At 47.9% G+C, this 23,753-nt stretch overlaps 1 protein-coding gene across 1 annotated transcript in view; it reads left to right on the top strand.

Annotated features, from left to right (window-relative positions):
* Positions 1-1,104: 1,104 nt before the first annotated feature.
* The window catches only part of ESYT3 (extended synaptotagmin 3), a 47,106-nt gene continuing 24,457 nt past the window's right edge, over positions 1,105-23,753 (top strand). Inside the window, exons 1-2 of the mRNA XM_063115262.1 lie at positions 1,105-1,440; positions 21,974-22,015. Of these exons, the coding sequence (XP_062971332.1) occupies positions 1,105-1,440; positions 21,974-22,015 (378 nt within the window). The remainder of the gene's footprint in view (positions 1,441-21,973; positions 22,016-23,753) is intronic.

The raw sequence follows: 23,753 nt of genomic DNA, 5'->3' as shown, positions 1-23,753 counted from the left end.
CTTTTGATTGCTGTCCATTGGGTCCAGTCTTTCAATAAAACTGCTGAGAGAATATAGAATCATTCCAAGTCATTCCATTACACTTCTCAACTCCAAATTCACATTCTGGTAACTGATATGCCCTCTCATGTGAGCTGCCTAAAATACATGCCATCCACAAGGTAATTTCCTCTCTGAGCTTAAGAGATTCAGAGCTCTCCCTGCTCTGATCATTCAGAAAGGGTTAGGGACCACGAGCTTCACCTCTGACCCCCTAGCGCCTCGGGGCTTGCTTTTCATTTCTCTTGTCATTCATTGGTCACTTGCCCTTACTGGGTGCCCAACAGATGAGCAGAACGGGCAGGCCTCGGAAGCTCCCGGTCTGACGATGCAGGGAATGAAGATCCAAACTGACACCCTGCACTGGGGGTGAGGAGCAGTGAGGGGCCCTGAGCTCGGCTCGGCTCGGCTCGGCTGGCGGCCAGGTCCAAGCTTTACAGATGCCAGAAGAGGGGGCAGCGTGGTAGGCTCTAGGAGCTAGTCGGAGGGCACAGACGCAGGGTCGGGCCCACCCTGGGGCTGGGGAGGCCAAGCTGAGCCGGCCCGCGGGGGCCTCGAAGGCCCAGCTAATAGTCTAGACTAGACTGCACCTTGTAGACTGGGTTCAGGAAACAGGTTTCAGGTGTTTATCCATCGTAAGCCAGTTGCACACATGCCGCGGTGAGTCATAAATTGCCAGGAGCAGCACTTGCTCCACCCCGAGTGGCGACTGCGCCCCTCCTGCTGACGCCTGCGCAGGCGCTGGGGTCCGAGGGCGCCCCCGCCGGCCGGTTCTCTGTGGAGCCCCGCCTGGAGCCTCGCCCCGCCTTCTCCCACCTGGGCCCGCCCCGGGGGCGGGTACTTCCGGGTGTGGGCGGGTCAGGGGGCGGGGCGGGGCGGCGCAGCTGGGCTCGGTCTGCTCCCAGACGACGCGCTCCAGGGCGCCGCGGCGGGCTCTTAGCTCCAGTCCCAGGGACGGCGCCGGCGAGTCCCGCAGGGCTGGGAGGACAGATGTGCCGCGGCGTCGGGGTGCGCGGACCTGAGCTCGGGTGAGGCTCTTGGAAAGGGCAAGACGACGGCGACGAGATGGAAGCGGAGGAGGCCTGCGCCCCCGGTGCGCCTGGTGCCCCCGGAGCCCAGGGAAGCCAGCGCGCGTCTGGCCCGAAGCTGCGCGTGTCCGGCCAGCTGCTGCCCGAGCTCTACACCTTCGTGTCTCGTGTTCTCTTCTACCTGGCGCCCGTCTACCTGGCCGGCTACCTGGGACTCAGCGTAACCTGGATGCTGCTGGGCGCGCTGCTGTGGATGTGGTGGCGCAGGAACCGCCGCGGGAAGCTCGGGCGCCTGGCGGCCGCTTTCGAATTCCTGGACAACGAACGCCAGTTCATCAGCCGCGAGTTGCGGGGCCAGCACCTGCCCGCCTGGGTGAGCCGGACGGGGGTCGGGCGGGGCAGAGTGGGGCGGATGCCTTTCCAAGTTCGCGAGGAACCTGCTGTCCGCCGGGGAGCTGGGCGCGCAGCCCAGGGGAGGGCGGGCGGGAGCCCAGCGGCCCACACACCCCGTTTCCCACGGCGCCCGGCGCGCACACCCTGGGGCGGTGGCCGTCACCGCCACCTCCGGGCCGACTGCGGAGGGAGCAGGGAATCTGGGTTTCAGTTAAGGACCCAGAGAAAGAGTCTCGGGCGGGCCACAACCGGGAGAAAAACAAGGGTGACTGGGACTCTGCAGTCACTCGTGAGGTGACCACAGGGTTTTTCTTCCACCCGCCTGTGGACTCAAAAACGAACGCAGCGCGCAACACCGAGACGGACAGATCGAGCCGTAGCGGAGACGGCGGACTCTCGTTGCCTCCCGCTGAGGCCGGGGCGGGCAGAGCGGCGGAGTAGAGGCCGGCCGGGAGCGCCCGGCCGCAGGCTGCTCTGTCCCTCCGCCTGGGCGGGAAGCTACACACGCCCTGGCACACGCACGCACTCACACTGCAGCGACAAACCCATCTGCAGGGGCCGAATGGCCTGGTTTCTCAAACGCTTCTGGTCCGGAGAATCACCTGGCTCATTTAATGAGAGCAAGTTCTGGGCCCCACCGCACAACTCCCAGGGTTGGACCCACGCACCTGGGTGATTCTTATGGTCAGGTGTTTGGGAAACACTGGCAAGAGTGGGGTTCAGTCCATTTCCAAGGATTGGTCTGTGACAAAACTACCCCTCTGGTGCTGGGGGCTCAGGCTTTCTCAGATTTCTTCCAGATACACTCAGGCCCACAAGAGGAGAAGTCCAGAGGCCCCCAGACCCCTGGCTTGCTGTGGCCCCTATTTTCAAATCCAGCTGGGCCCTAAGGTTCCCCTTACATCTGCCCATCTCAGTAGCCTCCAGAGTGGGGTTTGAGAAGAAAATATTAGAAAGGCCTATTTATGTTTATTTTATCTTAAAGAGAGAGAAGGAGAAATTAAGCCTTACTGTATTAGTTTGCTAGGGCTGCCATAACAAAGTACAGTAGTCTGGGCGACTTCAGCAACAGGAATTTACTTTCTCGTAATTCTGGAGACCATTAAGTCTGAGATCAAGGTGTCCCCACGGCTGGTTTCTCTTTGAGGTCTCTCTCCTTGGCTTAAAGATGACTTCTTTTCTCCGTCTTCACGTGATTTTCCGTATCTGTATATGTGTCCAAATTTCCTCTTCTTATAAGGACACCAGTCATATTGGATTAAGGCCCATCCTGATGGCCTCAGTTTAACTTAATTATGTCTTTAAAAACTCTATCTCCAAATAGTCACATTCTGAGGTACTGGGAGTTAGGACATATGAATTTTGGGGGGACACAAGTTAGCCTATAACACTAATATTTAATATATGGATTGACGGTAAAGCTTTGTAAATAGGTTTACATATATTGGCGGTGAGGGGGACAAAGACTTTTACTGATAAGACTTTTACCAGGGTGCATAATGAATAGTTGTAACGACCACTTGTAGGGTAGGAGCCATGGGATAGTGTTTGGGGCCTGTCTACCCCAGACCTTGTTCACCCTGGTTGTTTTGTGGGGCCTGTGACTGAAAGGTGTGGATCCAGAGAGCAGGCCTCAATGTTGCACACACTTGCCCACTGTTGAGAGAGCCCAGGCTGCCTGTTGGAGTCCTGCTGTGACCTTACAGTGGCCTCAGCCCATGAGGGTGAGCCCAGAAGACCTTGCCAAGTAGCAGCACTCCTTTTCTCCCCTTCCTGTATTAGGGAAGCCTCTAGACACTTAGTGGCATGCAAAGACAGTATTTCTGAAATAGGGCCAAGAATCAGATCCTGTAGGTACATTAACCCCCCCTGTACCCCCCCCCATAGGGACAAATCTGGTCTTTGTTGGGGGAGGGGACCTTAGGAGCAACATGAACCTAGCCAACAGGGAGCTCAGCCTGACCCAGCTGAACCTAGGGACACACAGAGAAAGGTGACAGTGTGACTCCTACAAAGAGGGCAGTTTTGGACGGGAGACAGATGCATAACAGGTAGTTGCCATAGAGGTCCCAGGGAAATTGGAGAAAGGATTGTGAACAGGGTCCAGTCGGGTTGGAGGACATCCTACCTGCTTTCCATATTAGATTGTCCCCAGACCATGGCTTCCCTCCTCCTTGGCAGGGTCCTGGTCTTGCCCTCAGTCTGCGTTCTCCAGACTCCCCGGCTGGCTTGACTGGCTTGGCTGGACAGTTTGGAGGGCCAGGGCCTGGATACTCTTTTTGGATTGAGGCAGTGGTGCTGCAAAGGGCGTTCCAGGCCGAGGGAGGCTTGTGAGCGCAGCATGGAGGCATGGCATGGCCACTCTGTGAGTGAGAGAGCCCTCTGCGTTGTCCTGGCTGATGTGTGTGGTAGGGGATGATGGGCAGGGCCAAGTGGAGGCAGGCTTGATGGAGGCTGGGCCTGGTTCTGAAAGCTGCAGGGAACCTGCACAAGGTTTTTAAAGGCCCTGCAGAAAGCAGCATGGAGGGACGCAGTCGGCTGGAGGAGACAACCAGTTGAGAAACTGATTTGAGCCAAGATGGTAGTAGTGCGACTGGGAGGAGGGAGGTGTGTGGGAAGGGGGGTCTAGATGTTTGGTGGCCTCTAGAGTGGGGGAGAGGGAGGGATCCAGGGGTCTTCCAGGATACTTTCTGGTTTGGAGAGCTGGGTGCCCCTTGCCGAGATTGGGATTCCAGAATGAGAAGCAAGTCTGTGGAGGCTGGATGTCTGTGTGAACACCTGTGAAGGACATGCAAATAGGTGCCTGTGTGGGCTTTTGACCCGCCTCATGGTTTCCATGCTGCAGGATGATGTGAAAAGTCTGGAGCCTGCTGGCTGACTAGGAACTCATCCTGTTTGTGAAGGCAATAAGAAATGGGGCTCTGGGTGTGGGGGGCAGCATGACCCTTGCCCAGGATTTTGGAGCGTGGATGAATGGATGTCTTTGCTCTTGCATGCCAACACGTGGGCATGCCTTCCCTCTTTTGAGAACTGATTTCCTTGCATGAAAGAGGGGATGATGGCTTATGACCTCCTTTGGTATCAAATATCTTTACAAATTAACAGATGGCAAATCAACAGTGGGAGGGCTGAAGAAAAGCTGAGCGGGCTGAGGGCCTCCTATGTGGTCACTACACTCAGGCTCACCTTGCACAGTCACACAAGTGTTCCCTGTACATGAGCACCTAGTCGGTGGGAACAGATATCCAGCTCACCTGCTGCTTGTCAAGCTGTGTTCTATCTGGAAGGGACACCTTTTTCCAATGTGTACCACGTCCCTGTGAAGGGGTGGAGGCCAAGGCCAGTGTGAGCTGGAGCAGAGATGCCGTCCCTTTGGATCTGGCTGCTGTCATCAGTCATTTCTCAGCCACACACTTACCCCTTGCCAGGTCCTAAGCTCCTTCTCACATGTTGCTTCAAGCTGCCGCCACCAGGTGATCACGGAAGTCGCTTTTCCTTACTGAACCTGCTTCCCCACATGTACAAGAGGTTGTACTGGACAGCTTTTCAAAGCCATCTCAGCCCTGGTGTCTGATTTTTGGTCAAAGTTCATGGAAGATACAGCTCAAAGGAAGGATTCTTCTGCTTTAAAAAGGGCCACAGGTAAAGAACCTATGGGCCCCTTGTGTCTTTTGAAGGTGGCCTGGACACATGAAGAAGAAGGCAGAGGTGGTATCTGCTCACCCTCTGAACAGAGTGGCGGCTGCACGTGTACATGAATGTGTTCCTCTGGCACAGTTTTTAAATGTATTTTTGAAGGAATTAAGAGCCACCTCAGTCAGCTGCCCTGTCAGGGGTGGGGACTGTGTACAGCAGAGTGACAAGTGTGGAGCCCTTGATATCACTCATTTAGCTGTAGGCCTCAGTAAACTGCTGACGCTGTCAGCTTCTGTTCACGGTTGTGGTGAGTTGAGTGTTTGAGATGCAGCTTGTACAGAGCCCAGCACAAGTGAGCACATGGTGGGGGCTGTCACTCTGTGCTCCTCAATTTTCCAGGTCTCATAACTCTACTTTTCCTAATATGAAACTTTGGAGCAAGTGTCCCCGCAGCAAAGGTGTTTTTCGGGGAGCAGGATGACAGCAGAGGGGTGGAGTACGTAGGAAGGATGTGCAGGGCACTTCAGTGACACTCCATCCTGTGCCCCTGGCTCTTCTTGGCGCCTGCCCCTGTGGGTTCATGGAGTTCCAGCTGTGAGGGCTTCCCTTCTGGTCTTCAGAGCCTGTCCTTCATGCCAGATCTGGGCTCTTCGAGACCCTTCTTGGGGTAACCTCTGCTGCTTCACTGCCCTGATCACGTCCCCTGGCGAGGGCCCCATTTGTGCACTCTGCAGCCTTTATTCTTGGATTTGTGCGCTGGCTTGGCCCTCCACTGCTCTGTGCATTTCTGGGTTATTCACTGAGCCACTGAGCAGTGCATCAACTGGTCGATTGGTTGTTTATCAGATATTTATTTTGCCCCAGCCATGACTGGGCTGGTATGAGGAGGGAAGTTTGATGAAAGCCTCACCTAGCTCCAGGTCAGGTGGGATGTGTTTGGAGGATGAGGACCAGTTGGTAGGAAAATAGCCTGAGGCAGGGTAGAGAGAAGAAAGAACTGTAAGAAAACTTGGCATTTTGTCTGTCTGTGGTTTGGGGCTTGGCTTACTCTCCTGCCAGCTGATAACCATCAGTTGGCAGCTTTGTTAGGGATAGTTAACCCTTGGGTGTCTGCTGGCGGGGCAGTGCTGATGTGATGTGGTGGGCTGTGGACTTGGAGTCTGATGCCCATTCCCTGGGAGATCTTGAGAAGATCGCCTCCCTCTGTAGGCCTCTGATTCCTCTGAAAATAACAAAGTTGTGGGAGATGCTTCATAGAGTCATCGTAGCTGTAGGAGTCTGCCATTGTTAACCAGTCCCAAGCCAGCTCTTCTCTGGTGTCACCCACCCCACAGGACCCCATTCCCCAGCCTTCCTTGCCTGCCCCTGTCTAACTGGGTGTGCTCTGGGGATGCCAGCTGAGGCAAGCACCAGAGAGAGGTGACCCATTCACACGAAGCAAGGGCATTCCCAGGCTCACGGCAGTGTGTCTGGTATTGTCCCCTCCAAACCTCCCTGCCAGCCATTCAGGCAGACAACCAGGGGCTGAGTGCTTTGCTTTCCTGGTGCTGACAGTTTGACATTCTTTTCGTGGGTGGAGCAGGAATCATTCTGGTGCCCAGGCTCACACGGTCTGTCCTGTACTGATCCTTCAGTTAATTAGAAGAGGTAAATGCAGTGCCAGCTCTGAGCTAGCCTGGGCACTCTCAAATTAGATCACAAAGCCTGATCTTTGGAGCCAGTGCCATGGAACCTGGTTTTAAACATCAGGATTGATTGGGGGCCTTTTGGGATTGGGATTTTTTACCCTGGAGGTCCCTGCAGCCCTGTGAAATTATTCAAGTTGGCTTGGAGTCAGGCCTGTCCTCAGGAAGGAAGAGGTAGGCAGGCTTTAGTCATGCCCCTCGGGTTTCTGCCCCATGTCTCAATGATGCTTCATGGACTTATCATGTCCTGGGCCAGGACTGGGCAATAGGAGTAACAGTGTGTGGGCCTCCTCTACTCCAAGCCCAACATGGGGATCTCAGGCATCTGTGTGATCATTCTTGTACTCACTTTGCAAACATTTCTCAAGGGCTTGCAGTGTGTCAGGCACAGTGCTGCAGGATGGACCACAGACATGAGTGACACATGGTCCCTGCCCTTGAGGAACCATGAGCCAGACAAGGACTCAAGTCCAGGAGGACAGCCTTGATCCTGATCCAGTGAGATTATTCCTTTGAGGTGCCAGTCCAAGGTGACAGTTCAAGGTTCTGAAAAAGCATGGGGGAGGGGATCTAACCCAGGCTGGAAGTAGTCCAGGAATCCTTCTTGGAGAAAGAGGCACTATGGTGTTGCTGGCTTTGGTATGGGCTGGGGGACTCTGGGCCCACTGTTTTCCACGGGTTTGGTCATTTGAGCTCATCATCTCATGTTGGGGGAAGCAGATTATGGGATAGCAGTTTGCAATACTGAAACTTGACACGAGACTGCCCATTGCCTCATTTTTAAGGGGCTGGATCATTCCAGGACAAGAGTGTCCAGGGCAACCTTTTCTGCAAGCCAGGTGCCCAAGGACCTGAGTAGTTGGGAGGTCACACGGTGCATGAGAATCAGGGCCAAGGGTGGGGACAGCTCCTGTCCTCCTCTGTTGCAGACCCCTCTTCAGTGGGCAGGAAGGTGAGGAGTGCCAATTATGAGCTTCTGTTGGCTCCTGGCCCAGAACCTTGGTAGCAGGCACAGACGACACTGCCATGGGAATGTTCCCGGTGACTTTGGGGGAGTTTTGGGGGATGGGAGCTGCCCCCTGAGGACCTGTGAAGGCCACAGCCCAGCTACAGAGGGGAGCAGGGGCCTAGGACTTGGCCTCCCTCCCTCTGTCTTCTACCCTCCACTCAGAGTTACTCCTCCCAGCAGATTCCTGGGAATTCTAAACCTCTGGGAACCTAGCGCTTACAGCACAGAAGTGTTTGCATGTACTCGAGGCAAGTGATTTCCTTTTTCCTCCTCCTCCTTTACTGCAAATACTGAAGAGGGATTTAAGGTGTTTTTCTGCCCCATTGGAAACTATTAAAGGGACAAAGCAACATTCTTTGTACATGCCCTGTATATCAAGCCAAGGATCATAGACTTGACTCCCTCAGGCCACACAGGGACTCAGGGCCAGGTCCTACAAGCCCTATCTCTGAAGGAGGCCGGACCACTCCTGCCCAAGAAGCCAGAGCCTGTGTGCCGTGAGTGATAGTCCTCCAAACACTCACAGTAGAAAGCCAAGGAACTTCCCTGGGTCATAGGGTGTTTCAAGACCCCAGATTCACCTACTCCATTTCTTTGCTAATATTGTATTTACTTTTAAACATAGCTGGTTACAAACCAGTTAAAAATCTGGTTTTTCAGGTTATAAAAGTAAACATATTCCCATCGTAGAATATTTGGAAATGGCCTAAAAGTCAAAAGTAGAATAAGCGTTTACAATCCCACCATCCAGAGGTACGTCATTATATTTGGCTATACTTCCTTTATACAAGGGCAATTCAGAAAGTTCAAAGAAAAGTAAAATTAAGAGAACGTAGTAATCTTTCCATGAACTTTTTGAAGTACCCTAGTATAGAAGATATATCAAAACAGTTTTTTTAAAAGTTGCACCCTTTTTTTCTTCCTTATTTTTTATGTTCTTAACATTACATATATTATCCCCATTCAGGATGATATTGGCAGTGGGTTTGGCATATATGGCTTTAATTATGTTGAGATATTTTCCCTCTATACCTAACTTATAGAGGGTCTTTGTCATGAATGAGTGCTGAACTTTATCAAATGCTATTTCAGCATCTATAGAGATGATCATATGGTCCTTGTGTTTGAGTTTATTAATATGGTGTATCACATTTATTGATTTGCATATGTTGAACCAACCTTGCATCCCTGGGATGAATCCCACTTGATCGTGATGAATAATTTTTCGTATGTGTTGCTGTATTCTGTTTGCTAGTATTTTAGTGAGGATTTTTGCATCTATATTCATCAAGGATATCGGCCTGTAGTTTTCTTTTTTGGTTATATCTTTACCTGGTTTTGGTATCAGGATGATGTTTGCTTCATAGAATGAGTTTGGGAGATTTGCGTCCGTTTCAATCTTTTGGAATAGTTTGTAAAGAATCGGTGTCAATTCCTCTTTGAATGTTTGGTAAAATTCTGCTGTGAATCCATCTGGTCCTGGGCTTTTCTTTGTTGGGAGCCTTCTGATCACAGTTTCAATCTCCTTTATTGTTATTGGTCTGTTCAAATTTTCTACGTCTTCACAGTTCAGTTTTGGGAGCTTGTGTGTGTCCAGAAATTTATCCATTTCCTCCAGATTTTCAAATTTGTTGGCGTATAGTTGTTTATAGTAGTCTCGAATGATTCCTTGTATTTCAGATGAATCAGTTGTAATATCTTTTCATTTCTAATTTTTGTTATTTGAGTCTTCTCTCTTCTTTTTTTTTGTTAGCCATGCTAATGGTTTGTCAATTTTGTTTATCTTTTCAAAAAACCAACTTTTTGATTCATTGATCTTTTGTATTGTTTTTTGGGTTTCAATTTCATTCAGTTCTGCTCTGATCTTAATGATTTCTTTCCGTCTCCTAACTTTAGGTTTGGATTGTTCTTGTTTTTCTAGTTCTTTAAGGTGAAGTGTTAGGTTGTTCACTTGCCATCTTTCCATTCTTCTGAAGTAAGCATTTAATGTGATAAATTTCCCCTGTAGTACTGCTTTTGCAGTATCCCACAGGTTTTGGTATGATGTTTCATTAGTTTCAACAAATTTTTTGATTTCCTGCTTGATTTCTTCTTGGACCCATATGTCATTAAGTAGATTGCTGTTTAATTTCCATGTGTTTGTATAGTTTCCAGAATTTCGTTTGTTATTGATTTCTAATTTTAATCCATTGTGGTCTGAGAAAATACATGGGACAATTCCAATTTTTTTGAATTTGTTGAGACTTGCTTTGTGACCTAATATGTGATCTATCCTGGAGAATGATCCATGTGCTGATGAGAAGAATGAATATTCTGAGGTTGGTGGACAGCATGTTCTGTAGATATCTGCCAAGTCCAGTTGGTCTAGAGTGTTGTTTAGATCTTGTGTTTCTCTGCTGATTCTTTGCCTGAAAGCTTTTCCTTTAAGAACAGGAACTAGACAAGGATGCCCACTCTCACCACTCCTATTCAACATAGTGTTGGAAGTACTAGCCAGAGCAACCAGAGAAGAGAAGGAAATAAATGGCATCCAGATTGGAAAAGATGAAGTCAAACTGTCCCTGTTTGCAGATGACATGATCCTATATATCAAACAGCCTAAAGCCTCTACAAAAACAAAAATCTCTATAATGAGGACTACAAACCACTGCTGAGAGAAGTTAGAGAGGACACAAGAAGATGGAAAGATATCCCATGCTCTTGAATTGGAAGAATCAACATAGTGAAAATGTCCATACTACCCAATGCGATATACAAATTCAATGCAGTCCCCATCAAAATTCCAGTGACATTTTTCTCAGAAATGTTAAGAGCTATCCAGACATTTATATGGAATAAGAAAAGACCAGGCATAGCCAAAGCAACACTGAGCAAAAAAAAAAAAAGCTGGAGACATAACACTACCTGACTTTTAACTATACTACAAAGCTATAATAACCCAAACAGTATGGTACTGGCATAAAAACAGACACACTGAACAATGGAATAGAATAGAGAATCCAGAAATCAACCCACACACCTACAGCCATCTGATCTTTGACAAAGGCACCAAGCCTATACACTGGGGAAGAGACTGCCTCTTCAGCAAATGGTGCTGGGAGAACTGGATATCCATATGCAGGAGAATGAAACTAGACCCATACCTTTCACCATACACTAAAGTCAACTCAAAATGGATTAAAGAATTAAACATACACCCTGAAACAATAAAACTTCTTAAAGAAAACATAGGAGAAACACTTCAGGAAGTAGGACTGGACACAGACTTCGTGAATATGACTCCAAAAGCACAGGCAACCAAAGGAAAAATAACCAAATGGGATTATATCAAACTAAAAAGCTTCTGCACAACAAAAGAAATGATTAACAGAGTTAAAAGACAACCAACAGAGTGGGAGAAAATATTTGCAAAACATACATCTGACAAAGGATTAATATACAGAATATACAAGGAACTCAAACAACTTTACAAGAAAAAAACAAGCAACCCAATTAAAAAAGGGGCAAAAGAGCTAAGTAGGCATTTCTCTAAGGAAGATATACAAATGGCCAACCGACATATGAAAAAATGCTCAACATCACTCAGCATTCGGGAAATGCAAATCAAAACCACCCTGAGATACCATCTTACCCCAGTTAGGATGGCTAAAATCCAAAAGACTCTGAACGATAAATGCTGGTGAGGTTGCAGAGGAAAAGGAACTCTCATACATTGTTGGTGGGACTGCAAAATGGTGCAGCCTCTATGGAAAATGGTATGGAGGTTCCTCAAACAATTGCAGATAGATTTACCATATGACCCAGCTATCCCACTGCTGGGAATATACCCAGAAGAATAGAAATCATCAAGTCGAAGGTATACTTGTTTCCCAGTGTTCATCGCAGCACTCTTTACAATAGCCAAGAGTTGGGACCAGCCCAAATGTCCATCATCGGATGAGTGGATATGTAAAATGTGGTATATCTACACAATGGAATACTACTCAGCTATAAAAAAGAATGAAATACTGCCATTTGCAATGACATGGATGGACCTAGAGAGAATTATATTAAGTGAAATGAGTCAGGCACAGAAAGAGAAATATCACATGTTCTCACTTATTGGTGGGAACTAAAAATAAATAAATAAACACACACACACACACACACACACACACACACAACCGGGGGCGGGGGGAAGAAGACATAACAATTGAAATTCCTTGAAGTTGATATGACAAGTGAACAGAAAGGACATTGTTGGGAGGGAGGAGGGAGGGGGGTTTCGGGAAAAAAAACAACCAAAAAACCATTACATATATTATAAACATTCTCCAAGAACACTTTTAAGGACTATGATATCATAAGTTGCTTAACCATTTTTCTAACATTGGGTATTTCCAAGTTTTCCCAATTCACATGGCTATCTGAAATGGGTGGTGTTTCCTTTCTCTGTCTAGAATTTCCCCCTCTGACCCGCCAGTCTGGATCCAGTCTCATCCTGCAAGACCAAGCTCAGGCACCCCCAGAACCCTGAGCATGTCTCTATCACCCCACTTCCTGTACTGATTTGCACCTACCTATTTTTATGTCTGTCTTGTCCTCTAGACTGACTGTTCTTTTAAGGTAAGGCATGTTTCTTGTACATTTCTGTACCCTCAGCTCCTAGCTCAGTGCTTAATAAAAATCTGTTGAATGAATGCTACAGTGAATGTCTGCTATATAAATCTTAATCCATGCTTCTCAGTTTCCTTAGTATAGGTTCCTAGAAGTTAAACTGATATATCAAAGCTTAGGAACGTTTTAAAGACACTTTTGCCCACTTCACTGTGGCCTTATCAGCACTGAGTTTTATCTTTTGGGGGCCTTTCCTAGTTTGATAAGCAAGTTGAGTTTTTGTTTTGTTTTTTTCTAGTGGTTGCCTATTTCAGGGATCCGAACCCTTGACCTTGGTGTTGTAATGCTGTGCTCTAACCAGTTGAGCTAACCAGCCAGCCAGGACGAGCTTTTTAACCTTTAAGCATTACCAAACCTAACTGGGTCATTGAACTCTCCAGCAGCTTACCATTATCACTCAAGTGTCCTTTAAAAAACTACTCAGCGGACAGCCCAGGGCCACCCCACTCTGCTCTGAGCCCTTATTCCTTAGCAAAAGGTGACAGGCTCCTGGGCACCAGTGTTCTCCTCACCGATAACTACCTTTGGAGTTTCATCTGCTCAGTTCAGCTGCTGCTGCTGGGTCCAGCAGATTTAGGTCAGTTTGCCAGTTGGGTGTGTTGTTAAGGAGCCTGTGGATTATAGAACAGTGCTAGACAATTTCCTGATGGCATAGCAATTATTTCCCTTAAAGCAGTTTTTACAGGATAATTTAAAGCAGAAAAGTGGGCAGATTTAAAAGCAGTTTTCATGGTTTAGTGTTTGTCTCTGAAGAACAGAGAGAAAAAGGGACAGAAGGCTGTGCATCAGGAGAGTGAGTGAAACTGAGGGCCACTGTCCTAAAGCAGGAACCACTGAATGGGGACCCACAGAGCAGTGGCCCTTCTCAGGAACACAAGAGCCAACCTGAAGTCCAGTGTGGCCTTCTTTTGTAGGACATCTCTGTAGAATATGCAGAACGTAGGTTCTCCACTTGTTTGAGCATGGGGAGTGGGGTTGGCAACGTCAGTTTGAGTCAGCAGGGGGTGTGGGTGGGTGTAGGAATGCTCTTTGGGACAGAGAAGAGCCAGGCTTTTTTAGGAAAGAGGGTGTGTCTTTGTGTGTATGTGTGATTCTGTGGCTGTGTATGTGTCTGTCTGTGTGTGTCTGCATGTGTATATCCACGTGTTTGTGTTTCTCTGTATCTCTGTGTTTGTGTGCATGTGTCTGAGCCCATGGGAGAAGCTCCCATCCCTGTGAGAGGGAAGGGGCAGAATTCACCTAGTGACAGGGAGGGTCTTCAAGTCAAAGACCCTCCTGAGAGGGTCTGGTGGCAAAAGCTCCTGTCAGGGTCTCCCTCCCCAACCCCAGACCCATTTGGATCTCCCCACCAAGGCCTTGGCCCAGATGGAATGCAACCATCACTCTGGCTCCATTTCCTCTCTGCTGTGAAATCATTTTTCCTAAAGCTTTAAGAAATAAAGCACAGACATCACCACCTGAAGATGGAGTATTGATGCGGGCCTCCTGGTGGCCTCTGCTGCCTTGGAATTCTGACATGGACTTGAGTGTGCTTTACAGCCTGCATCTCCTTTCTGCACTCTCATTACCACCACTCCCTTGGCAATGTCTAAAAACACTGTCATTAAACTATTAGCCACTTTGCCTGGAAGGCTTTGGCTCAAGTAACAGCATCAAGAGGTGTGTTAGTTTAGGGAGGCCTCAGAGGTAGGTGGGAGGCTGTAAACTATTTAAACTTCTTTGACAGGTAGTGTGGGGGGACTAGCAGGGTTCTGAGATCCTGGTGACTTGACCGTGTGCCTGGGCATCTTTGGAAGGTTCTAGGCCTGCTCTGGGGAAATGTTTCCATCTGTAATACATGTTTCTACAGGGATGAAGCTTGATAGAGCACTGATTTTATCTCCAGCACTAAACCATTTACAAGTAGATTCATGTCCAAGGTCTCGCTCAATTGTGGATCTAGGCAGAATGGGAATTAACAGACTCACTTATCAATCAGTGAGAAGCCTGAGGCTGAAGGAAGTTAGGACCAGCACCTGTTCTACCTGCTGCACCTCCTCCTGCTGCTGCCTGGGCACCAAAAGCAGATATGCGGTAGGGGAGGCTTACCTTTTGGAGGGAAGAGCAATCTCTGGAGCAAGGCAAAATGATAATGTCGTAAGCGTTTTCTGCCTTCTAGCTCTTGTCTCCCCTTGCTCTTTGTGGAAGAGTTCCCTTTGTAAAAGAATTGAGGTGCATTGGCTGCTGGTGAGAATTTGGTGACACAGCTGTGTTCTCCCAGGAGTGACATCTGGAGACCCAGGCTGTGACTTTGGAGCCCTCGTCAGGAGGCTCGGTGGGTAGAGGAGCCACCTCCTTCCAGGCCTGTGCAGGCCCACCAGCCTGGGAAGCCCTGTCCTCTCATTCTTCCATACCCTCCATCAAGATCAGAAACACCTGGGGAGCTTGTTAAAGATGCAGGTTTCCAGGACTTGCCCATGTCCTCCTGAGTCAAAATCTCTGAGCGCCCTGACCAAGAATCTGCATTGTAATGAGCTCTCCAGGTGGTATTTTTGCACATGAAAGTTTGAGAATAATGCCCAGTCTAGCTCTGTGCATTGCCAGGTGGTGTGGGGTGTCTCCCCCCTAGCTGGTGCCAGAGACACCGAGCCTCATGGGCGGAATTGGCACAAAAGCTCAGTGACTTAAAACTCAGTCTGATGGTGAGCCACCATCTTATTTTTCAGCCTTCTCTTTGTTTCCCTAGTGAGAAAGGACACAAGACAGAGGCTCTTGATCGGGTCCTTTGGTCAGGCTTCACCATGGAGCGCCCACATTGGGCAGAGTTTCACATGAAGCCTTGCAGGCGTTGGGCCCAGCCTATCAGTGGCTGTCTTTATCTGGTCCGCGGATCCCTCAGCCAATTAGCAAAGGCTGCAGAAACAACCGCCAACCGTGTTTTTGCCTCCTACCTCAATCATTTTTTGCTGTGTCTTATCCTCTTCTCACTCCCTAATCCCCCTCAGCGGTGTCTCTCAAGGTACAGAGCCAGGCGAACCCGAAGACTCAGCAGAGAATTTGCTGGGCTTTGGGTCAGGCAGAACTGGACATAGCTCAGGTGACCCTGTTCTTGCATGTACCTGCGATCAAAGGGGTCAGAGTGTCTGTACCTCTAGGGTTTGAACAACTCCCAACAGCAGTTAACACTTCTGGAGCACTTATTCTGAGCCAGGAAGGGTGCTAAGCTCCTTGCTGCATGATCTCCTTCATTCTTCTCTGGGACTGTGAAGTCTGTGGCATTGCACCCATCCTGCAGATGAGAAAACTGAGGCTTAGAGAGGTGAAATTTTAAATGCACGAAGAATAGCTTAGAAAAACACTAACAAAGGGACTTCAAATGCTGACATTTCAGGTGGAGGAGGGGGAGGGGAAATGGCTGAGAAAGAGATTGAAGGGCTGGGCTCAAATCACATGCCCATGAGAAGATCTGGGTTCTGGTCACGTGGGTAATCTTGGCAAGTACTAACTAGACTCTGAGCCTCTCCTCATCTGTAAAACAGGGATAATTATATCTTTGCTGTTGGCCTTGCAGAGTAAAGGGGGATCAAATGAAAGTGTTTATAGAATGACCTTTGTAAGCATGGCCTACGATGAGAGCTTAGGCCCCATAAGGGCGATCTTCTGCTAAATTAGACTTTCTGTAAAAGAGGGAAACGTAGTTGTATGTGAGGTTTTCTTAAGAGGAGTGAGTAGGGCAGAGTGTTGTGTAAAAGCATAGACTTTGTGGTCAGACAGACCTGAGTCTGGGCCCAGCTCTAGCATACCATAGCTAGTGATGGTAAGTCACAAAACCTCTCTGAGCCTTAGTTTCCTTATCCGTAAAATGGGGTAATAATGGATTAGTTGAGTGTTAAATGACATGGGATAACATAGACTCAAGAGGTTGAAAATTTGGTGTAAAAAAATACAACTGGCCAATTTTGAAAAAAAAGAAAGCTGAGGTGGCAATTTTCATATCAGATTATAACTCAAATGTATTATAAAGACAAAGAAGGATATTGTATGCTCATAAAGGACAATAAGTAAGATGTAATAATCATGGAGATATATGTACTGTGTAATATAAACTTGAAATATAAATCAACAGTTGACGTAAGGAAGTAGATGAACTAACAGTTGGTCTTGGAAATTTTTAATATATCACTCTCTGAAAATGATAAATCAAGCAGACAAAAAGTAAGCAGTGCTAAAGCATATTGGAAGGACATGATTAATAACTTGGTCACACAGGGAACAGTTATGGAAATTAATCATGTACTAGGCCACAAGGAAATTATCAATATATTCCGATGAATTGACATCCTGCCGACTGAGAAATGAGAAAACAATAACAGATAGCTACAGAAATCTCACATGTCTAGGCATTTTAAAATATTAGTATTTAAAAAACTCATTCAGAGGAAGTCAGTGGAAATTAGAAAAAAACTGAGCAGAATAACAATGGAGACATGTGAAAACTATAGGGGAATTTAAACTTTGAATTTATTTGTCATAAAACAAGAAAAATTTGGAAATAAGTGATTCGACTCTAAGACTCATGAAGTTCAACTCTAAAAACATAAAAGAGCAACAGATTTAGATCAAAGAAATAAGGAAATAATAAAAGGGAGATAAAAATGAATAGTATTTAAAAATAAAGGAAAATGGTAAATAAAATTATTAACACCACCAACAAAAACTAGCCCTCTGAAAAGGCTAGTATAAAAGGCAAAATCTTTGGCAAGATTGATCATGAAAAAAATAACAGAGATGAAAATAAACAAAACATGGAATGAAAAAGGAAATAACTTCAGATACAACAGATTAAATAATAAAATATTATAAATTATATATCAATACATTTGAAAACCCATATGAAATAGAAACATTTCTGGAAAAATATAAATGCCAAAATTACCACAATAAGAAATAAGTAGACCTTGAATACACCATTAATCACTATTGGTAATTAGTAGTTAAATGGAAATTTACCACCCCAGAAAGTCTCAGGCCAAGATGGTTTTATGGGTAAGATATACTAAACTTCATGGATCATATAATTTCCATATTTACAAGTTGTTTCAGAAAATAGGAGGATAGGAAAAGCTGTCTCATTCATCTTATGATTTATTGTAAAATTTTTATACCAAAACGGGATGTGAGCGATCCAGGAACAAAAATCACAAGTATCACTTGGAATCACAGGTGTTTAATACCTAAGTGAAACATCAAGCCATCTAAATACATCACATCAGGTGGGGTTTATCCCAGGAACTAGAGATGGTTCTACTTTGGAAAGAAACATCACTTAAGTTGACCCCATTAATGGACTAAAGGGAAAAAAATGATTATCTTAATGGTTTTAAGAAAGTATTGAAGGGCCGGCCCATGGCTCCCTTGGGAGAGTGTGGTGCCGCCAACACTGAGTCAAGGGTTAGGATCCCCTTACCAGTCATCTTTAAAAAAGAAAAGAAAGTATTGAATATAGTTCAATGCTCATTTTAATGAAAGCTCTTGGAAAATTAGAAATTCAAAAGAACTTCCTCAGTCTGACAGATGCTGTCCTCCAGGATCTATAGTCAAAATGTGCTTAATGGAAAAACTTTACGAGCTTCCCTTTGAAGTCAGGAAGAAAATAGAAATGCTGTCTGTCACCACTACTGCTGAACACGCACCAGAGGTCCCGCCACAAGTAAAACAAAAAAAATAAAAGAAAGATAAGCACAGGGAGACAGAAATTATTTGAAGATTACAAAGGTATATCAGTAACCTAGGATAATCACTTAGAATTATTAACAAATTTCAGCAAAATTGCCAGAAAATGAAATATAATTTTTAATAACTGCAGAAACCACAAAGTAATCTAACAAAGAATATACAGAACTTTTATAGAAAAAAGTTTTAAAGTTTATGATCCTAAATGTGAATACAATAAAATGTTAATAAATAAAGGGAAATATTCTCTTCATGGCAAAAACTTAATATTATAAAGATATCAGTTCTCTAACAAATTAATTAATTTATAACTTCAAAAACATAACAAAATCCCAGGAGGATTTTTTTCTTTGAAGATTGACAAACTGATTCTAAAATTCACGTGGAAGAATAAATGCCTGAGTTTGAAAAAGAAAAGCAAAAGGGAATTAACCCTAGCCCAGATCATTTTGAAAAAAAACACAGTGATTAAAACAGTGTGGCACTGGCACAGAAACAGGCAGACAGATTGATGGAGTTGAATGCCAAATCCAGAAACACCAAAGTGCCTATGGGAAGATGGTTTTTGAGCAAAGTAGCTTCATAAGTAAGGGGGATAGATGGTGGGGGATTTTTTTTTGTTTTTTGTTTTGGTATGTAATGGTGGAAAATTGCCTTAATGAAAGTATGGAAAGAGAGAAATAAAATTATATGTATCTCTGTCTCACCCTATATAAGAAATTCCAGAGAGTTAAAGACCTAAATGTGAAAGCTAATCGATAAAAACATAGAATAACTTCGAGAATTTGGAGTGGAGAGAGAGTTCAACAAGATCCCCAAAAATCCATTTACAAAGGAAAAATAGATCTGTCTGTGTCAGAATGGGAAAGCATCGGGTATGAGTAGCTGCTCCATAAGTATCAGTCTCCATGATTTCATCCTCTGCTCCAAACTTACTCAGGGACAGTCACAAAGAATGTGCTCCACTCTTGTGTATGGGCTCGCTGGGAGTAATGCCGGGGTGCGAGTCAGGCTGAGGGAGCATCTTCAGGGTCCTATGGCAGATAGGGTGACTTGATGCACTCTTATTTTCTTGGGCTAAATTGCTGCTCTTTTCAGGGGGTTCAGATTCATGTATGGAGGAAGCTCGGTGTGAGGATAGAGGTGGGGGGAGCCAAGAGAGACCATGAGAACTTCATCAGTGCAGGCCTTGGTCATTCTGCTGCCGCCCACACTTTTCTCCTAATGTGAGGGTGGGCTGGTCGTTGATACCTGACTGAACTCCAGAATCATGCCAGGAGCTTGTTAAAAATAAGTTGGGAGGGCCCCACCCCGATATGCTCTGATTCAGTAGGTGTGAGGCGGCTCAGGAATCTTCGTCTGACCAGCTCCTGAGGGTGGCTGGGGTTGGACCTGCCAATCTGGGTCACCTTTCCAGGGTCCAGAGATTAGAACTGCTCAGCTCCCAAGTATGCAGAAGCACCTGAGCTGGGATGTGGGAGGGGTATGCACATAAGGTGTGCCCAGGGCAGGATGGGAGCGCAGTGGCTTGGGGTCGAAGGAGAAGGTGAGTGAGTGGACCCCCAGCAGGCTTGGGCAGAAAAGATGCAGGAGTGCCAGTGGGGGCTGCTGTACCAAGCTCCTCTGGGGATGTTCCCTGCCTCCCGCCTTGGCACTGATCCTCTACTCGAATGGCCTGTTAATTGTCTGACTCCTTCAAGAGCCTAGGAGCTCCTTGGGGGCAAGAACCTTGCATTCATTCATACATTCATTCATTCCACAAATATTTATTAAAACGTTCATGCCAGCGAAAGGCTGTAATAGGGAGCGAGGCTCAGTCAACCCTCCTAGAGCTAGTAGGGAGGCAGGCAGTAAGGCCAATCAGCTCTATTAAGGTGTATGAAATGCTGGGATGGAGAACCAGCAGACACCTAATAGGGACACCTTTCCCCAAGCTGGGAGACCAGGAGAGGCTTCCTGGAGAAAGTAAGGTCTAGGATGGTGATGAATAAAGCAATCTAAGGGGAATGGGGAATACTGTCTTAGAGTTTACAGAGTATGGCATGTGCCGGCCTTTTGGGGAGCAGAAAACTCACAGTGGCTGGACTGAAAGGTCCCGGGGGAGTCATGAGGAATGAGGCTATGATATGAGCTGGAGCCCATCTCTCTGCCCACGTGCAGGAGTTTTTACTTTAGTACTGGGCAGTGTGGCAGGAAACAACGAAAGGGCTTCACCCTCCGCTTGCCTGGTACCCACCCTGGGACCTGAGCTAGGGCAGGTGCAGCATATGTGTGGTGAGCTGGTTGCTTCTCCCATCTGAACAGGAAGGGCTGACCCGAGCTCCTGCCCCATGTCCCCCCGAGATTCCTTCTTGTGGGCTGGGCCAGTTCCCCCTCTGGGAACCAGGCAGTACTTTCCCTCAGTACCTAGGAATATTAGATGCTTCTCTGAGTTAGTATGGCCCACTACCCAGAGCTGGGGAAACTGAGACTGGGAGGCTGGCATGGTGTCCTAGGAGTCTCAGAAGCACCAGGCTCCTCTGACCTCTCAAGGCAGTTAGTTAGAAACTGTGTTTCTAAGAGAATTAAATTGCTCTGTTCTCCCCTTCAGGAATGGCTTTCCTCCTGGGCAAGCAGTCTAGGCCAGGTGTGAGTGTGAGCCTTCAGGGCAACCCCAAGCTAGCCCAGGGCCTGGGGCTTGGTGGGTGTGAACTGTATGGACACAACCACTCAGTCCCGGATAGTGAGCCTTCCGAGTCCCCAGATGGGGATAGCAGTTCCTTTCCCCGCCTTATGTGGTCCCAGGCCCACTGTGAATCTGATCCCAAGCTGGCCCCATACTCAGGGGACTTGGGGCATGGTGGCAGTGATGGCTGCCACTGCCATTTTAATGATCCACATTTTGTGCCAAATGCCCTGTACACACACTCTTACTTACCCCCTTTTCCTCCCAGAAAACCTCAGGGGAAGTGCAATGCTCAGCAGACAGATGCAGAGACCAAGTCCTGCAGGGAGGGGTAAAGCGCTCTCAGGATCATGTCGTGTCCCTCACCCTATTCCATCTAGGCCCTGCTTCCCCTGCCCCACTGTGGCTCACCAGGACTCACCCAGCAGGTGCTGGGGCTGGAGGTTGTGACCTAGAGGAAGTCATGTGACTCTAGGACAGGGCCTGAGGAGCCTCCTTGCTGAGGAAGGGGGGATGTTCGGGTGGGGCTACTGTGAGCAAAGGTAGAAGAGAGGAGGGTGGGTGCCCCACAGCCCCCCAAACCCATCGCCAGTGAAATCATCAACCTGGGTTTATCACTGGGTGGTGGAATTCTCTGATAAAATATTTTTTCTTTTTGCTTAGCTAATTTGTGCATTTTCTAATTTTTCTACAGAGGCTATGTATTACTTGTGTCATTAAAACTAATAAGGGGAACAGAATTTGCAAGCTGCAAACTCAGGTGTTCTGGAGGGCCCGTGCCTCCGCAGGGAAGGCGGGGCTTATTTGCATATGTAAACGAGCAGGTTGGGCGCCCCTCGGGGCCTCCCCCTCCCCGCCGTCTAGTCCCTTCCTGCGGTGTCCCAGCCTCAGGCCCGGACCCATCCACGCGGGCCTCTGGCCCAGCAGCTGACTCAGCGCTGAGTCGCGCGTGCCGGGTGCCGGGTAGCGCTGGGTGCCGCCTGCACCGCAGGACTGGGCGCTCCTTGCAGGCAGGGCCGGCTCTGAGTCGCCAGAGTGGGTGCTGAGCACGTGGGTGACCGGCTCAGGCGGGCGACAGGGGCTGCAGCTGCTGCATTCCCGGGGCCGTGCGGCTCGAGTTTAACTTCCCTTCGGGGCTTCTGTTCCCTAGATCCACTTCCCGGACGTGGAGCGGGTCGAGTGGGCCAACAAGGTAAGGCCGCGAGCGGGCCTGCCGGGCCGGACTCACGCCGGGCCTCGTCCTCCCCTCGCCTCCACCCCGCGAGTGCTGCGGCTGGGTCACCCGGCGGCTGGGTCACCCGTGGCAGCCCCCAAGAGGGCGGCGGGGCGAGTGGGCAAAGGCCGGGGGACCCGGTAGTTCCCTTGCCCGGGAGGGCAGGGGTGGCCCTCCCTTCCTCATTCACCAGAATGGCTTTTTCTCTTTAAAAAATTATTTTAATAAGTTTTAAATTAATACATGGCCACAGCAGAAAAGTTAGAAATGTAGAGAAAAGTACAACCCTCCCCTGGCACCAGGCCAAGATCAGCACTTCCTAGGGAGAGGAAGACACCAATTAGACGGTGGCATTTGGATTTTGCCTGGTCCCCAGCCCGGATCTGCCAGCACTGCCTGTGCGACTTTGTTGCCTAACATCTCTGGGTTGGTTTCCTTATCCGTAAAATGGGAATAATTATGGTTCCTGCCTGGTGGGGCTGTTGTGAGGGTTAAGGAGGCAATTAATTCGCAACAATGCCTGGCGTGGGTTGAGCACTAGGATCCGTGATGTCATTGTTATGATTGCTGTTAGGTCACCCAGGAGAACCCCCCTTGGACTCTGCTACCAGATGCCCTGGGGAGCATCTGGCTGGATGACTCGTGCTCTGTGCAGCAGGAACCCCAATTTTTCCAGTGAGGAACCAGAGCTCGCCCCTTCCTATCTGCCCAAACCTGTCCCTAAATGTGAGGGGCTCCGCTGCAGCCCCCACCTCAAGTCTCCTGACTCAAGACTTTTTCCAATATAAACCTTACAGCTGCTCTGGAAGGAGGTTTCTCACAATAGGTTAGGTGTAAGAAAGGACTTCCTGACAGTTGATCTAAGGTTGGCATTTTATCATTACCAGAAAAATCCTTGCCCAGGGCTTCAAAAACTGTTGTGGGCCTCTGGGTAAAATTTGGAGGAAGCAGGTTGCTGCTTTGAGAGGAGAGACCAAAACTCTGTGGATTAATGTAACGCAGGGCCCAGGGCCTCTGGGCGAATCTTCCACAATTCCTCCTGCATGTGTGCTAGCTTGTGTGCGGATCTCTGAGGGTGCTACATCTTTTATAACTAACACAGAGGCCACACAGGGCGCTGGGGCTACTAGACTGTTGGGATGAGGCTTGGACAGGGACAAGGTTTGTGTGGGCAAACCACATACTAGGGCACCCAGCATGTGCTAACGAGCTTCTACTCAAGAGGCACTAGGGGAATGACAAATCATTGAGACAGGAAAATGGGACTGGCCCCTAGAAAGTAGAACCTGAGGTTTGGAGAGGCCTCTGAGAGAGATGGTGACAATGAGCCCTGAAATCACAGCCTTCAGGCTCCTCCAGTGATGGGTTTTGAACTAGTGTGTGGAGGAAGGAGGTGCATCTTTAAACTGAGGCCTGAGCCCACAGGAAGGAAGAGGCACAGATCTGCCAACCCGCCCTCCCTCATAGCCCGCTCTGATCACCACCATCACCTGCCTTCTCTGCCAGCCCCCATCCCTAGGTCCTGCGCTGGGGCCCTGAGTCATTCTGCTGCAGACATCAGCCAAGGGCTGCTTTTTCTGTTTGCTCGAAAATTAAATCCACAGGAAACATTTAACTTTCTCCTCTAATTTTTTTCTGAAACCTCTAGCATCTGCTACTTTTTGTTTAGACCACAATGTAGAATGAGATTATGTTTTAGCACAGGATTAAAGGGCTT

Source organism: Cynocephalus volans, chromosome 11 (assembly GCF_027409185.1).
Source record: "Cynocephalus volans isolate mCynVol1 chromosome 11, mCynVol1.pri, whole genome shotgun sequence".
In the NCBI taxonomy this organism is placed as follows: Eukaryota; Metazoa; Chordata; class Mammalia; order Dermoptera; family Cynocephalidae; genus Cynocephalus; species Cynocephalus volans.
The sequence above is the reverse complement of the archived record's forward strand: the minus strand, read 5'-3'. Positions and strand labels throughout refer to the sequence as shown.